General features: G+C 31.6%; 1 protein-coding gene across 1 annotated transcript; it reads right to left on the bottom strand.

The window, feature by feature from the left end:
- Positions 1 to 419: 419 nt before the first annotated feature.
- Positions 420 to 11,010, bottom strand: LOC143057949 (uncharacterized). Its single transcript, XM_076231420.1, has 3 exons — positions 10,711 to 11,010; positions 5,648 to 6,017; positions 420 to 1,345 (listed from the first exon to the last, which is right to left on the bottom strand). Exons 1-3 carry the CDS (start codon positions 10,894 to 10,896, stop codon positions 576 to 578), a joined length of 1,326 nt encoding a protein of 441 aa, XP_076087535.1. The 5' UTR covers positions 10,897 to 11,010; the 3' UTR covers positions 420 to 575.
- Positions 11,011 to 18,124: the final 7,114 nt, after the last annotated feature.

An 18,124-nucleotide genomic window follows, 5' to 3' on the forward strand; every position in this document is an offset into this window, starting at 1 on the left:
GAATTTGTTGTTGCGTTTGTGTTTTTTGGTATCATTCAATCATACTTTATTCGCATCTAACATTTCAGTAGTTTAAAAAAAATATAACGTCCTTTTTTTGCCGGGTAAACAAAGCCATGTTCTAATTCCAATAGAACATAGGTTCACTTGATTGACAGTACAATTAATGCCCGAGGTTTCGAAAATAAAATAAGTCAATTTGTATAATCTCTTTATTACCCTATATATAATAACAAATAAATAAAAGCATCCTTTTCTTATTTAGGAGCAGCAGAGAGGAATTACATGGTCATTTTTCAGCAAAGTATTGAAAATCAAAACGTGGGCATAATTCTCTATCAGATAATGCAATAAAGACATAATTTACAAACACCAAGAATAAATAATCTTAGCAGCTCAAACTATTTTTTTTTGTGATATCATTAATTATACTAAAAAATTTGATATAAAAAACTTAATTTTTCATAATCACACATTGCATAAAAACACATCAAACCTCATTACCAGTATTTTATATACATAGTATTCTAACGACTGTTCCCGAAGAATATGGTTGCATTATCAATACCATATTTTTACTTTTTCTTTCCGTTATAGTTGCCATTACCATAACTGCTACGATAACTGTTACGGTTGTTTCCGTAATTGTTGTTGCCATAGTTACCATTATAGCTATTATAATTGTTTCCATATCCATGTACGCTTTCCGATTTCCCATAAGACTTGTAATGTTTTGAAACCGGAACAGGTGCCGGAACGTAGGAAGGACCTCCAAAGAGCGGCATTGGTTCATATACAATTGGACCAGGGGGCGGTGGAATATTTACACGTGGTGCAATACCTCCTGCCTGCCTATTTGCCCACCATCCAAAACCAAACTTTGCCAAAACCGGCAACCCAAATGGTAAAAACGGTGCGAAAAATCCCAAACTTGGAAGACCTAACCCAGATGAGGCAATTACTGGACCAACTGGGCCAATAATAGGACCTTGTGTGCTTGGTGGTGTATCAGTCGTCCCCGTTACGCCTGTTGGATCGACGGTAACAATTGATATTCCAATGGAAGTAGTCGGTGACATTGTAGTTGTGGCAACTGGTGTTGTCGAGCCTCCGATTGGAACACTTGACAAGTCAGTCGGAACAGGTGTCGCTGATGTCGATGAGGTCCCATTATCACAGCATCCATTGATTGAACTATAGGTCGATGTGTAATCAGGATACTCGAAATCTGGTGGTATTGGATCTCCAGTAGCTAAAACAATAACGTCTGCGCAGTTTACAAAAGCTGGTTGCTCCCAGTATCCTACTCCGCACAGTCCTGTCGGGTCACAACTGTATTCGTTCGCTGAAAAAGATTCAAAATGAAACTTTTTAAATTTATGATTGCATTTATTGTACATTTGTTCTTCGATCCTTGCAAATTAATAGGTTATACGATTTCTCCTTTTTTTTCAATCTACATATCTATATTATTGGTCCTTTTGACAAATTTATTCTGCGTATATCGTGAGCGCTGAAAAAGATTCAAAATGAAACTTTTTAAATTTATGATTGAATTTATTGTACATTTGTTCTTCGATCCTTGTAAATTAATAGGTTATACGATTTCTTCTTTTTTTAATCTACATACATGTAGATAAATGATGTATATTATTGGCCCTTTTGACAAATTTATTCTGCGTATATCATGAGCGCAGCATGACACGACTGGCATAAACCAGATTTGATGTAACTATTTTAAGCAAGTATGACACAAGTTTGCAGATATAGAAATACAATTAATTTCAGAAAAAAAAAAAAATGAAAAAAACACGGATACATTTTTATGAAGATTCGCAAATATTAATTTAAACAAAATCTGCTGACATTATCAAAATAGAAAAGTTTCTTCTAAGTGATAAAGATAAAATATCATACTCAACATATTATTGAAATTATCTTGTACATCAAAATCAAAAAGAAGTTAAATTGATATCGGGTTAATTTGTGCCATGAATTATATGTTTCAAGTAAAAGAAGAATATGTCTTCTGTATTATTTTATTCGAGGAACGACTTAATATTTTAATTTTCGAATAAATATCACCAACCAATGGATTGCAGCTCATTTTTGTGGGTTTTTTTTAATAGACAGAAAAAATCTGTAATTTCTTATATTTAAAGGAGTAAATCATGAAAAAAAAAACGTTGATGACGTCACGGTCACATGACAAAATTTTGTCTATGAGCTAGTAGACTAAAACATTTCAGCCAATTAGAAGACGTGTTACATCCAAAATTACATTATTCTATTTTTATTTATTTTTTACTTCAAATGAATCTTTCTTTTTGGTTCTCATGTCTCATCTGATATAAAAACTGAACAACTTATATCAATCTGAAACCTTTTTTAATAGGTTGGTCTATATCTTTTATAAATTTATGCTTACCTATTGCATATGTGCGCTTCTTATTCGCAGGTGGTAAAGTGCTGAATATACGTGCTCGCATTTATTTTCTATTCGTTTGTTGTCATTTACTCTACGATTGCGCTAATGGGGCAAATGTATGTAAGCGCATAATATGCAGCAGAAGAGCAAATAAGAATTTGAACTCACCATATTGATGCTCATATTGTACACAAGCTCATGAAAATCTTGATGCAAATACAAGATAAGGCCGAGGGAAAAACATTCAAAGGCTTGGGCAACATATGAGCAAATAAATTCTATAAGCGCGGAAAATATGCAGTGGAGCAATAAAGCAGCAAAGTGTTAATTTGAAATGTAAAAACAAATCTATATGCACATTAAGTGCAAAAACGCATAAAGAATGAAACAAATAAAAAATAAGCATAAAAGAAAACCTTTGAAAGGTTTTGACAAAATATGTGCAAATATTTTCTTAGCGCAGAAAAATATGCAGTGCAGCAAAAATGTAGCAAAATATTAGATTAAAATGTAATTAGAAATCTATAACTTATATGTACTTCCGTGTGAGAAAATGAAGATAGCTATAGATATGGTTGACATTTAACTGCAGGCTATTTATATACATGTTATTTTAGAAAATGTATATCACTTATACATGTGTGTACATTTTACCAATTTATTTTTCGATACATCATATCTAGGCCAAATTTAATCTTAAAGCTAAATAAATGAGCTAGTGGTTCACCTGAATACTTTTTAGTGGCAGACTTAGTCTTACAAAACGAATTTCGCACTGAAGCTTGTTTTTTAACATAAAGGCATCAATCTGAACAGGTTAAAATAAATTGAATTTACCATCCCATACATTAATTATATTTTTAGTAACAACCACAGTTGGACTGTTCGGAATATATATAGGCACGTCCGGTTTGGGATGGGGAGGATGAAACCGATGCTTCTTTTTAAACAAAAAGGCCTCAATCTGAACAGGTCCAAATAAATTGAATTTACCACCCCATACATTAATTATATTTTAAGTAACAACCACAGTTGGACTGTTTGGAATATATATAGTAACGTCCGGTTGGGATGGGGAGGTTAAAACAGATGCTTTGGGCACACTAACTATCTAAGAATCTATATAGGTGGCAAAATGTCTGTGCCTTTCATTTCGAGTGGCAGTCTTAATTTCCCGGCTATCAACCCAGTTGACCTAACTGGAACCTCCTACATATTGTTGTAATTGTTAATTTGTATTTGTTTGAAAATGAACGAGATATTTGCCACTAGAATTTAAGAAGCAACAATCAATCCCCGAGTTTCACGATTGCCACTATTGATGCACACATCAAATAATTTTTATCCACATTGTTTTGTGTCCACACTTGTACTTAAAAATGTGAATGATAAAATTTCAACATTTAAGGTTTACATGTAAATTATGTTATATTTTTATCATAAAAACGAACTTTTATGTGGTTGGAAAAATACATGTCTCTCTTGAATACTGCGCAAGATTTGTTGAATTGGTCAAATTTTGAAGCTGAGGCTTGATAAGGGGTGAATATAATAATACATTATTTAAAGTTGTAGAATCTGTTTTTTCCAATTATGTCAAGGTCAACTTTTCCAAAAACATTTAGCGGGAAACACGTGAAAATGTGGTAAAAAATTCCTAGAACCTCAGGATCGTTAAAAAAAACCAGAACAATACAGATGACTATAATTCAGTACATGAAACTAAACTAAATTTTGCATCAATATTTCTAAAAGTAATTGTTGGGCTTTATGTTTCATATTGCAAGCAACTCGCAAAAAGCACAAATAGAATTGGTTTCATCACTATCGTACATATAGTTCTATCGCAAGCTTTCATATAAATGTTGTGCTTACAGTCAATTAATTGCTGTAAAACATTATGATAGAATAGCGCATGACTGCAGTTATGGCAAAACATAGTAAATAATATGAACTAAGACACATATTTTATACAATTGTAAACGTCATCAAGACAGCCCGAAGTCAACAGGCAGTGCAATATCAGCATACAGGCTTTTTTGGCAACTGTGCCATAGTTCTTTTTTTTTATATAGAAATTTAGCCCTCTCTGCTGTTTTATTCTCACATACAATGAATTTGTCTTCTAATCCATTCTCTGTTTTTTTTCTTAAAGCTACATGTTTATATACCTTGATTTTGAACCAAAATGATATTTGGTTCGATAGCTACATGTTTATAAATGACGTATATATACAAATTCATGTGTGTTTTTTTTTTATAGCTACATGTTTATAAATACTTGTATATATACAAAAGCAGTTGTCCTACCTTTTGTTCTTCTGTCTTTAAGCTTCGTGTTAAAATCGTCTGCTAACTATGATCCAATTAAAGCGCGAAAAAGTTACTCCGATTAAAAAAAAAAATGTACTTGAATGTGTTCCAGCGCAAAATATCTCACGGATTTTTACCATTCTTAATTAACCCAAGCACATAAAAATACCTATAAAACGTGTCTCAGAAAAATCGTCTGCTGACTATGATCCACGTAAAGCGCGAAAAAGTTACTCCGATTTGTTAAAAAAATGTACTTGAATGTGTCCAATTGAAAATATCTGGCGTTTTCCCCCTATTCTTACTTGAAGCCTACGCAAATACAATTACCCATCATACATTTCCTTGAATATATTCTTAAAAAGTTTTCGATTTGTATAATATGACCTACTATTTTCAAGTTAATTCAATATTGGGATTCATGTCGCCATACGATAGTTTCTCGGGACTATATTTACATATACTGAACTGAAATTAAAATCTACTTATTCGAAATGATCTAAAGTATATTTAAACATAATTTTTCATTGATAGATATTTCTTTAGTATTTCGGTATTGCTATAAAATTAGCATGAACTTGTTTTATAATTTAAATTTAAAATTTCAAAACTTTTAAACGATTTCTTTTCTTTCAAAATTAGATTTTAACCATGATTTAAATCCCTTTCGGAGATTTCTCGAGGTAAAATTAAGAATTTCTAAACCTTTTCTACTTACAAATGATGTATGAAACATTGACATGTTTATTTTTGATTTGTCGGCAAAACGACTAAAATATTTATTTTTAAGAACTTTTAGGTGAACAGAGGTCGCAAGTTTGCTGAAGCATTTTTCGATTGAACAATTTTTTTTCTTCAGGAAATTTATCTTTGATAAGATTAATTGCTTTAGCATTTCTGTTTTACCTGTAATCCAAATCCAACGCATGACACAACGATCGCCGGTCACTCCAGGTGGTAGTATTACTTCGAATGATCCATCCCCTTCGAAGTTGTTGATTGGAAGTGTATTTGAATTGGTATCCTTAAATATAAGACGTTGAAAACATTGCTCTGTAACTGGACTGTTGCCAGCTGGACAACAGAGATCCAGCATGAAGAAGCCCCCTTCTTTCTTTCCTGTCACGGTTACTGTAACATTGATGGTGGTGCCTTCGTGGTATACCTGAGTAATATATCCTTTTGCGTATTTTGACGGGTCTTCGTGGTCAAGCGGTCCATTTTTAGGGTCTCCACATATTCCGCATTTCTGTGGTAGGTCATTGTGATCTTTAACCTACAAAAACCAAAGAGGAATACATAAGTTTGTCGATACTTCAATGGAACAAAGACCTTTTGGGATCCTCTGATTTTGTCAGGCTAATACACACCTTAAAAATTTGAAGGCTTCAACTTCATTGGCTTGTGATCCTTTAGCTGATCAATAACTTGTACTAGATCAGAAAGTAACATGGAGTATTGTTATAGTCTTGTAAGACAAGCTTGGACTCGGGATCTGTATTTTGATAAGATTGCTTGTATGAATAAATCTGGTTTTAATCCCTTTTAGCACCAGCTGACACAAAATTTTACTCAAACATTTTTAAGTTTCTGTACATTATGCCTTTTATAGCTTGCTGTTAGGTGTGAGCCAAGCCTCCGTGTTTAAGACTATACTTTGGCCTATAATGGTTTACTTTTACCAATTGTGACTTGGATGGAGAGTTGTAATTTGGCACTCTGTGTCTCATACCACATCTGCTTAGTTTTTTTTATTTCAATATATTTATTTATAGGGGATAGGGAAACAAGTTATTGCAAATTATACTAATTCCTCTCCACTTTTCTGGTGTGAGTGCTGCCTTGTAGTGATATTAGACTGTTCTTTTTCGAAAATCTACAAGGGTGACTTTACGTGACGGTGCAGGAGATATTGCTCTCTGATATTGATCTTCTATATCTAGAGATATCCTTGAAATCTGCACAAGAATACAAGTCATAAGTTTGTATAATAGAGTCAATATTCAAATAACAGCCAATGCAATACGAGTTCTTTTTAAAACTCTGTACCAATGTTGACCAAGAAACGTTAAGGCAAACAAGTTCGCCATTGACACTACTACTCTGACAAACCAATTATCAATAATATGAAATATAATCCGTTCTAGAGATAAAGGAGTAGGTATGATAAGAGACAATGGTTGGTTTCTGAAATTATATAAACAGATTTTTTTTTCAAACTGTTTGTGGTTTTTCACAGAATGATACATAGAGCACCTCTGTAGCAAAATGTCTAAGACATTTTCTTGCATCTTAATATCAATAATAAGATATCAATATGAGATATTTTGGCACTATTTGCAGTTTTGTATGTGATACACGAAGCTTGAAGCCCTTGAGCACATCTAAAATATGAATGCGAAATATTTAACACATTAATGTCTTGTTTACGGGCCAAAACATGGTCGTGTACAGTTTTGAGCAGTTCTAACCTCTCATCCAAACTGTCAGAAAAATAGATATCAAATCTCCGAGAGCAAAACTATAAAGCTATGATTTTTTAAATCGTCATTATGTTCGTTGATCACTGTCAGTATAACAACAATTCGCCAGAGTTAGGGATAGATTTCATCCGTTATAAAGTTATACGTATAGATCAATGTGTCATTTTATACACTTTGAGTAAAATTCTAATGATATGGTGATGATTTTTTCAATGGCAATTAAATTTCAGAATCAAGACAAAGCCGGAATAAAACCCACAAAATAAATCAATGTTGTAGTAATGGGAGATAATCGAGCTATACATATATACATGTACGATGTACGAAAGTCGTTGGCAACCGTAAAAATGAATTGATAATAGTGATCTTTCTATTATAAATATTTACTCCATAGTTTTCTTGTGACCTTCAAGATTGTTTATTCAGTACGAGTAAATATTTATTGATTTTATAAAGTTCTATGATACTACAAACAAATATTGTGGTCAAAGCTAAATAGGCTTGGTGTTCAGTGCAGCAAAATTTGTGCTGCTATACAGTCTATTCATATAAATATTCAGTACGATTAAAAGTCATTTATCAGAAAAATTAAATGTCAACAACAGTTTTACCCAAGGATGTCCATTATCACCTATGCTATTTAATTTCTTTATAAATGATTTAGTCTCACACTTTAAATGATATGAGTGTGTGTTGATATTAATGATCATAAAGTTTGCATATTACACTATGATGATGATGTGGTTATTCTAGAAGGCGATAAAAAGAATGGCAAATGCATAAGATAAATGAGGGTCTGGATAGGGGGGGAGGGGGTCTGTTATTCTGTAAACATTTAATTTTTACCCCTTTTTTCTCTAATCTTTAAACAATTAACCCCTTTTTTCTCTAATCTTCAAAAAATTAACCCCTTTTTTCTCTAATCTTCATTTTTTTGGCCCGTTATTCTCTAATCTTCATTTTTTAAGGGCATTATTCTTTAATCATTTAACCCCATCCAAACCCTCATAAATGGTGTGGAGATAATTATATGAATATTCATTCCGAAAAGAGTGATATTGTGCATTTAAGAACATTGTAAAATTACAAGTATATCTTATCATTGAAAAATCAACTCCTTATACTTATTTGGTTTTGATCTAGTTTTAAGTGAACTTTTATAGCATAATTTAACTCTTAAAGTAAACCTGTTGAACCTTCTGCAAATATAACATTTGATTTTGTTTATAAGAAAATGTAAATTATTATGTTGCGTTATTCATAATGTAGTTTTAAAAATATTTGAATTTGATGTATATTGTGATGATATTTATTTGCAGGAATTTGAAAAAAAAGAACAAATGCCATACATAGCAGAGCTTGCAAATTATTCCTCGGAGTATGTAAATTTAATCCATACGCTGCAGTTACAGTTACTGTTAATTACATATCCATCTTTCAAAATCAAAGGTAATTAATTAGTTCGACTTTGGTGGCATTTGAACAATATAAGTTCTAATTGGTTAAACAGTAAGGTTTTTAGTTGGGCATATATATTCTGAGTAGAAACCACAAGTGCATGGAATTTTTATATAAGGAAAACATTTTCTGATTACATCGTTGAACATTTGGGTAACATTACAGACTATATTGATATTACCTCAGTAGTTGATAATATTATGTCAAGAACATTCAGTAAGTATGATGTTGTAATTGGAAATGCAATTTGCCGCCAGGGAAAGCTGTATGTGGAGTGGCATCATTAGGAAACGAAACAGGAAGATTTGAAAATTGACTTCAAACGACGAAGCCCATGCAATGTTAAAGTGTCCATTATATTATATGACGATTTTAGTGAAATATTTGAAAACATTTTGATTGTGATTCTATGTTTTTTTTTATATATTTTTTTTATTATTATTATAAACAGCAATGAGTTTTTTATTCACAGATGAAAATAGCCTGTAATCTTTTTTTTAAATAGACGTAGAAATGTTTTATATTGTTAATAATAAATGTACATATAAAAAAAAGGTGTTATAAATATATTATTGAATCGAATTGAAGTGAATAATGAGTTTCAAAAATTGAAAACTATCCTTTGTTAATCGAAAAGAAGTACGTGTGTTGTCACACGTTTACTGAATTTTACAGCAAATGTAAATTGAAATTGGTTTGCCTATTTTATAATTAAGAATAATCTAAAGGAAAACATGACCAAACATATGGTAAAATCACGAGGTGCTTAAAGGATAAAAGCAACAAAAAAAAAGACGTTCATTGTGTACAAATAAAAATTGGCACTTTGATCATTGTTAAATATGTTTTTCTCCAATTTTTATATTTAATTTATTAATTTTACATATTCATTTATAATAAATAATAAATAGTAAATAATAAATAATGAATAATAAATAATAAATAATATTTCCACTATTGTTATTTGCATTTAGTGAACTTTATTCTTTTTATTCAACTCGGAGCTAGGATCATCAAAATCATGATTTTGCGATTTTGTTTAAGGTTTCATGTCTTCTTCTACTTAAATATGTAAGTAATTTATTTTGTTAGTGTTTTTATTTATAAATTTATGTTTGTGTCCTGTTGTATGCCTTCTGCAATGGCAACTTGAACCGCAGTGGCGGATTCAGAAATTTTTCTTATAAAACTCATCATAGATATTGTATTTACGCGGCGCGTTTCGTATACAAAAGACTGACCAGTGACATTCGAATAAAAAAAAGTTCAATTTCCTATATAATCAACAAAGTTTTTCCCCCCAAAAAAGGGGAGGACTCTTGGCCCCCTGAATCCGCCTCTGAAACCACTACAATCCGTGGACTTTTTGAAAATAGCTAAATATATATAAGTAATAAAAGTGTACTTTTACTTTAAAAACAAATGAAAATGAAATGAAATAATAGCCAAAATATACTAATCAATACAAGAAACGATACACAAGTTTGTACTCCGGTTCATCAAAAATAAAACGGTAAAGGGTACAAAAAAAACCTTGAAAATCTTTAGCCAAAAAAAATCTTTTGCAAAATCAAATGCATATTTCCAGAATATGCCAAAGTTTTGAAGAAAGTAAAATCCTTTTGCGGAATATAGTTGCCAAAAATCTCTCCGTAATTTCGGGGTAAATAATTTACTATTTCAATATCTCATATGTTAATATTAAGTACATGTTTACGTTTCAATTTTTCAGTTATACTATCGCTTTTTATATTTTGGGTAAAAATTTATATTTGAAATGAATAAATATTCAAAAAATCACGTATAAAGTTGCCGTAAATTATGTTAATGATATTGCCAAGATTGATTGATTGTTTATTACTTTATGCCACATCAGCACATATTTACCAATTGAGCATATTTTTATAAGCTTGAAACTTGTATGCAATTTTATAATATATCGAAAACGTATACAATTTTTCTGTACATTTTGTTGACTAGTATATAGCATTTACCAATTTGAACAAAATATCTACAGTATATACTTACAAATGTACCTCCACAGTTCACATTCATGTCATCGTGGTTTGCAATAATATTGCTAGCAAATGATGCAGCTCCAAAATATCTCCATATAGAATTACGAGATGCTGGATTTTTTAAATATCCACTACCATCAACGGAAAAATAACACAGAAATAGAACAAAAGTCACCAGAAAAATATCTCCCTTCATTTTAATTGCCTTTTTTTCAATAATACTTATGAAAATTCATTTCATCATCTTCATGTGAGAAATTCTTCCGCAATTTCTGAGCTATCCTTCCGTGGAATAACTTTTCGTAAAACCAGAAAAATGTCAAAAAGTTGCTTCAGGCTATCGTGCAATCGTAGCATCATTCGGTCATTTCCGTCAAAGTTTCGGGAATATGTTTACATATAGCTTCCCTCTTATGTGAAGGAGAGGCAGTTTTGATCACAGTGCGAGTTATTTTCTTAAATGCTGGACATTTAATTTATTATATTTACAATACTAGTTTTAAAGGTTGATGCCCAAATTATATTTTTGTTCGATGAATATTTAAGAAAAAAAAATCGTCACAGCAATTTTCAATTCAAAATAGGCCAAATATATGGCGGTTTCAATTATTTTTTTTGGAATTTTTCTAAATATAGGACTAACTAACAAGAGATCGGACGTGTAATTTAATTTAATTTAATTAAAAATTCTGTGAAATAGATTGTAAAAAAGGGATACGACTTTTCCCACGGTACTCAAATGCCAAATTGTATTGATGGATTACTCGGAAGTTTTTGAACAAGTATATTACATATATCCGGACCGTTATGGTTACGTCTTCAGCATGTAATTTTACATGATCGTTGATATACAAATGATAAACTTTACATTTTTTTTTATTTATTGAAAATTAATTCAAAGTAAAAAAATAAATGATTAAATGAATTCTGGTGTGACTAAATTGATTAAAAAAATCAAATCACAACATAGCATTACATCATAACTATATACATTTATAAACCGGGTAGTTACTGTATAACTGGTGTATATATAAAGCATTTCCTGTTTATTATATGGAAATAAATAACATTTTTTATGCTTCGTAATGATATATTAAGTTACGACAACTACAACTAATTTTTATTGTAAATGCAGTGGCGGATCCAGAAGTTTTCATAAACAAAAGTGGGGAGCACTGACTACATAAGAGTGTTTCCACAAAAGGGGGACGGGCACCTGGTCCCCTCTAAATTCGCCTCTGGTAAAATGTTCTTATATTGAGCTGCTACACCCCTTTCCATTTGTTTATGTGGTTGTCCTTGGTCGCTTGTTATTCAGTTATCGACGTTGGTTGATGTCTGTTATATTGTTTTCTAAATGCATTTTTAATATGAATGTCGTTTGAATTGTTTCATATTTTTTGTGCATTCATGTCCTTTTATAACTGGTCATACAATATGATTTTTTTTCTCGTTGTTGAAGGCTACGTACATATGTTGACATAATTGTTTTTATCCTAGTCATTTGAACTCTGGTGGATAGTTGTCTCAGCAATTATACCTCATCTCCTTTATTTTCATTTCTCGTTTGATTTATGCCACATTTGTCATGTGAGGACCTTTATTGATTGTTATGCAATCATGATGAGTTTTGCTCATTGTTAAAGTCGGTAGCCTATATAGTTGCTAACTTCTTTTAAGCCATTTATAGGTATCTTTGATTCAATGGTAATCATACTATTTCCATATAAATGGGATAAAATAAATCACCTCATTCAAAATCCATAGGAGACAGAGTAACTTAAGTAGTCTTGTTGCTTGTTTCTGTATCCTATTTGTGAATGTGAATATAAAATGTATTAAGATAATTCAGGATAAAATAATTTTTACATCAAAGGCCATCCATATATGTTCGTGTTTCTCTGTGTTGAGGTCTGTGTAGCATGTATGTCTTATCTACGTTTTATCGTTTATCGTCACGGTATTTTGCAATTTTTACATCGCGATGACCGCGATACACAAAGAACGTTTTGCGGATAATATGGATGCCTACTCAAATCTTGTCTATTTGAAAAATCGAATTATTCCATAAGAACTTGCGGTCATTCGATTTCAGTACTTCAGTACTTTGTCGGTTTCTCTTCGACTTGTGAATTTTGATCATTCCGTTGTTATTTTCCTCCATTAATTGTCAATATGTGCAGGCTGATGGTCTATGATGATTCTCTTCGGGCAAAGGACATTTGAGTGAAAATACAAAATACATAGGGTCATTTGAGTGCTGGAATATTAAATTTACCTGGATTTTTAGATAAAACGATTGAGCGAAACTTCCTGTGACACTTTTATATGAATCGAGCAAATTTACTATCATGCATTATTTTCGCTCAAATGACAATATGGTACGAGTGCAAATGAATCAGCTCTCTAAAATATCAATTGAAACGCATAATCATGTACTTGAATGAATATAGCTATTATTATATTTATTTTTAGAGATAAGTGCCTGTGTGGTAAAATGAAGAAAGTATTTGCTCGTGTAATTCATTTTTAGAACAAATTCACATTTTTCAAATATACATCTTGTGGTAAATATATTGTCATTGTCTTCGACAACCACATGTACTTTCAGTATGAATATTCATCATTGCATATTGATGAATAAGACAACTGTATGTTTTATTCACTACTTCGTACTAAACACGCTCTAGATATTGCGATATTGCGTAAGAGATGCACTAGTGGTTGATTGTTGCTTGCCTACGTCCCGTTTGAAAGTGACACGTGCGTACTATAGTCATTTGGGTTCAAAGAAGGTCTTCCTTACAATTCTCACTAGGCTCTATTTTACTCTAAGATTTTACTAGGATAAAGACATACCGTCCGGCAGTAAAAATATCTCTGATTTTGCCAGGGTGGGATGTTTGGCGGATAAATACCTACGCAGCCCTGAATAAATTACCTGGTAAAGACGTATGCCATCCCCCCTTTTCCCTCATTCATGCAATGGGCTACAGCTATAATGTGCTTATTAGTAGATCTTGAATTCAGTGATCATAGTTTTTACCTTTCTATCAAAGTATTTAAAATTAAAAGAAAATCATGTATAGCAATTAATCCTACAACTAGTGTGACAATTTAGCCATATAACTTGTAGTTTTTAGTTGCTTTCTTGACAATTTTGGTCAGGATGACTGATTTGTGGAAAAATAGATAAAATTTATCTTCCAAGGACAAAATTTTTCCCAGGGGTCAATGATCTCAATCATCATAGATACTGAGATGTCTTTATTTCTGCCAAAAAAATAAAATCATGTAATGAGTAAAACTGGTCATACAGGTGCAATAGCTTCTAAAAGGAGTCAGTTGACAATGTAGGCTATATTGATCTATTTGCAGATCTTGTTATGCTAGACATCTGTTATTTATAATTCTCACTTTGTTTAATGGTTTCTGAATATATAATGTATACAATTATCTTTTAAGATCAATAACTTCTATAACTGTCAAATGACAATTTCGGCGAAATTGAGTTTTTGCAGAATCGATCTGGGTTTGCTGAAAACTTGCTTTTAACAGTTTCTCTCTATCTATTATAGTTTCTTCAAAACATGCCATAACCAGGTGCTCCGCAGGGCGCAGCTTTATACGACCGCAGAGGTCGAACCCTGAACAGTTGGGGCAAGTATGGACAAAACATTCAAGCGTGATACAGCTCTGAATTTGGATTTTGATCAAATTTTTGACATTACATGTTTTTTTTTACACAAAACAAATTTCAAGATTTTACAAATCAATTAAAGATTTCTTCTTCAAACTTTTTAAATCTAAAATTAAATAGTTGACACAGCATAGGTTTCTGACACAGAATGAATGTGGTCTAATGAACTTAAAAGTTTTTTTTTGCCTTTGAGCAATTCACTATGCTGTTGAATATTAATCCTCTCAAAAAAATGTTTGAAGAAATTTTCTTTTTATTTATGAAATCTGAAATGAGAAAAATTTAAACCCCCCTTTTTTTCACATCCCCGTTTCCCTTTTTCCAAAACTGATATCAATTCAAATTTCTAATGGAGTTTGCAACAATAACTACTCTTTTAAATACATCATAAAATATTAAAATGTAAAATAGAGTGCTTGTTATCACTGAATGGTAAAGATTGGTTGGTAGTAAAAGTGAATATACATTGTTTATTGTATAAAACAATAAAAAAAACTTCATCAGCAACATTTTATATTGGCAAATTTCCAATGAAGTTATTTACATAAAGTTATTGGCAAATAAAAATAGAAAATGACATCATAGTCATGTCTGGCAAATGTCCAACATACATTATCTAAAAACATTTTAGATAAGATAAGGAAAAAAAGCTTCATCAGCAACATTTTATATTGGCAAATTTCCAATGAAGTTATTTACATAAAGTTATTGGCAAATAAAAATAGAAAATGACATCATAGTCATGTCTGGCAAATTTCCAACATATATTATCAACTACTATTCTATACAAAGAAAGATAACTCCAATTGAAAATTAATTGCTATAGCACAATATTGAAAAAGACGACGACGACGACGACGACGCAGACGACGACGCCAACGTGATAGCAATATACGACCAAAAAATTAAAATTTTGGCGGTCGTATAAAAATGATCAAATCAATCTTCCAAGGGCAATAACTCTTGCTTGGGGTTAATGCCAATTCCTTCTTGAAAACTTTTTGTGGATCATATTTTGTTGAACATTCTTATCACCAAAAGAATGTCTCAATAATTTCAGGCTGTCTAAAAAATGAAACAAGAGGCTCTCAAAAGCCTGAAACGCTCACTTGTAATGTTTTGCTTAATTTAAATGTTCTTTGCATCTGTCATATTGTTTTCAATAGCAAAACAAAATGCGTTTTACCCCTATGTCCATTTTAGCCATAGTGGCTATTTTTTATACTAGATACTCCGAAACTCATTCAGCCGAAGTTTGGCTGAAATTGATTCAGCAGTTTCAAAGCAGAAGATTTTTAAAAGTTAGCAAACTAGATAAACAAATTGTGAAAAATTGTCTTTAAAGGGCAATAACTCCTTCAGGGGTCAATTGACAAATTTGGTCATGTTAAAAACTAAAAAAAATATTTGTGGATATTACTCTGCTGAACATTGCTTGCTGTTTGCAGTTTATCTTTATCATTAATAATATTCAAGATAATAACCAAAAACGGCTAAATTTTCCTTAAAAATTACCAATCTAGTGGTAGCAACCCAACAATGGGTTGTAAGATTCATCTGAAAATTTCATGGCTGATAGAACTTAACCTAATGAACAATTTTACCTCACATTAGACTTTCTCTAAATGCTTTAGTGTTTAAGATACAAGCCAAAACTTCATTTTACACCTGTGTCTTATTTTAGGCATGGCGGCCACGTTTTTTGATGAAACAGAAAATAAAACACAAAAATTCATTCTAGAAACCCTAAGGATCATTCAGATTCAGTTTGGTGAAAATGATTTAGTAGTTTCTGAGGAGAAGATTTTTAAAAATTAGAAAACAAGATACACAAATTGTGTAAAATTGACCTCAAAATGCAATAACTCCTTAAGGGGTCAATTGACAATCTTTACCATATAAAACTTATGTGTAGATCTTACTTTGCTAAACATTTTTGCTGTTTACAGTTTATCTTTAACATTAATGATATTCAAGATAACCAAAAATTTCAAAATTTCCCTAAAACTACCAATTTAGTGACAGCAACCCAACAACTGGTTATTAGATTCATCTTAAAATTTCAGGGTTGATAGAACTTTACCTAATGAACACTTTTACAATAGACAGATATGCTCTAAATGCTTTGGTTTTTTGAGATATATGCCAAAAACTGTATTTTTACCCCTGTGTTCTATTTTTGGCCATGGCGGCAATGTTTTTTTATGAAAGAGAAAATAAAACACAAACTTTATCCTAGATACCCTACCTTAAGTTTGGTAGGAATTGGTTCAATATTTTTAGAGGAGAACGGTGAGCTAAAAAAGGTAAAATTGTATTGAAAGGTACTTATATACGTCTTAAAGGAGGTCATTTGACAATTTCTTCTAACTTCAACTTATTTGTACATCTTATTCTTTAGGTCATTTTCACTTATTAAAATTTCTCTCCATCTGTTAAAGTTTTCATGATAATAATAACTAGAGGCTCTAAAGAGCCTGTGTTGCTCACCTTTGTGTATGTGCATATGAAACAAAGGACACAGATGGATTCATGACAAAACTGTGTTTTGGTGATGGTGATGTGTTTGAAGATCTTACTTAACTGAACATTCTTGCTGCTTACAGTTATCTCTATCTATAATGAAGCTGCCCCAGTAGCAACAGTGGAAAAAATGATGTAAAAATTTACAAAAATTTTGAAAATTGTTTAAAATTGACTATAAAGGGCAATAACTCCTTAAGGGGTCAATTGACCATTTTGATCATGTTGACTTATTTGTAGGTCTTACATTGCTGTACATTATTGCTGTTTACAGTTTATCTCTATCTATATAATAATAATATTCAAGATAATAACCAAAAGCTGCAAAATTTTCTTAAAATTAAGAAATCAGGGGCAGCAACCCAACAACAGGTTGCCTGATTGGTCTGAAAATTTCAGGGCAGATAGATCTTGACCTAATAAACAATTTTATCACATCAGATTGGCTTTTAATGCTTTGGTTTTTAGAGATATGAGCCAAAATCTGCATTTTACCCGATGTTCTATTTTTAACTATGTCGGTCATCTTAGTTTGCAGGCGGATCATGGGACACATTTTTTCAAACTAGATACTCTAATGATAATTGTGAACAAGTTTGGTTAAATTTGTCTAAGTATTTTCAGAGAAGATTTTTGGAAAAGATAACAAAAATTTACCAAAAATTGTAAAAAAAATAACTATAAAAGTCAATAACTCCTTAAGGGGTCAACATTATTGCTGTTAATGGTCTATCTCTATCTATAATAATAATCAAGATAATAATCAAAAACGGCAAAATTTCCTTAAAATTACCAAGTCAGGGGCAGCAACCCAACAACAGGTTGCCCAATTCATCTGAAAATTTTAGAGCAGATAGATCTTGACCTGATAAACAATTTTACCTCAGTCAAATTTGCTCTAAATGCTTTGGTTTCAGAGATATAAGCCAAAATCTACATTGTGTTCTATTTTTAGCCATGGAGGCAATCTTGGTTGGTTGGCCGGGTCACCGGACACATTTTTAAACTAGATACCCCAATGATGATTGTGGATAAGTTATGTTAAATTTGGCACAGTAGTTTCAGAGGAGAAGATTTTTGTAAAAGTTAAAGATGAAAACGACGACGACGAAGGACGAAGATGAGGGACGACTGACGCCAAGTTATGAGAAAAGTTCAGTTAGCCCTTCGGGCCAGATGTTGTATGTTAATTAAGCCAAAA

This window comes from Mytilus galloprovincialis, chromosome 13 (genome assembly GCF_965363235.1).
Source record: "Mytilus galloprovincialis chromosome 13, xbMytGall1.hap1.1, whole genome shotgun sequence".
In the NCBI taxonomy this organism is placed as follows: Eukaryota; Metazoa; Mollusca; class Bivalvia; order Mytilida; family Mytilidae; genus Mytilus; species Mytilus galloprovincialis.

Excerpts from the sequence above, each read along its gene's own strand:
- LOC143057949 (XM_076231420.1), bottom strand. The coding sequence starts at position 10,896 with ATGAAGGGAGATATTTTTCTGGTGACTTTTGTTCTATTTCTGTGTTAT. Across the intron at positions 6,018-10,710 it reads TGAACTGTGGAGGTACATTT|GTTAAAGATCACAATGACCT; the intron begins GTAAGTATATAC and ends TGGTTTTTGTAG. Across the intron at positions 1,346-5,647 it reads GCGTTGGATTTGGATTACAG|CGAACGAATACAGTTGTGAC; the intron begins GTAAAACAGAAA and ends AATCTTTTTCAG.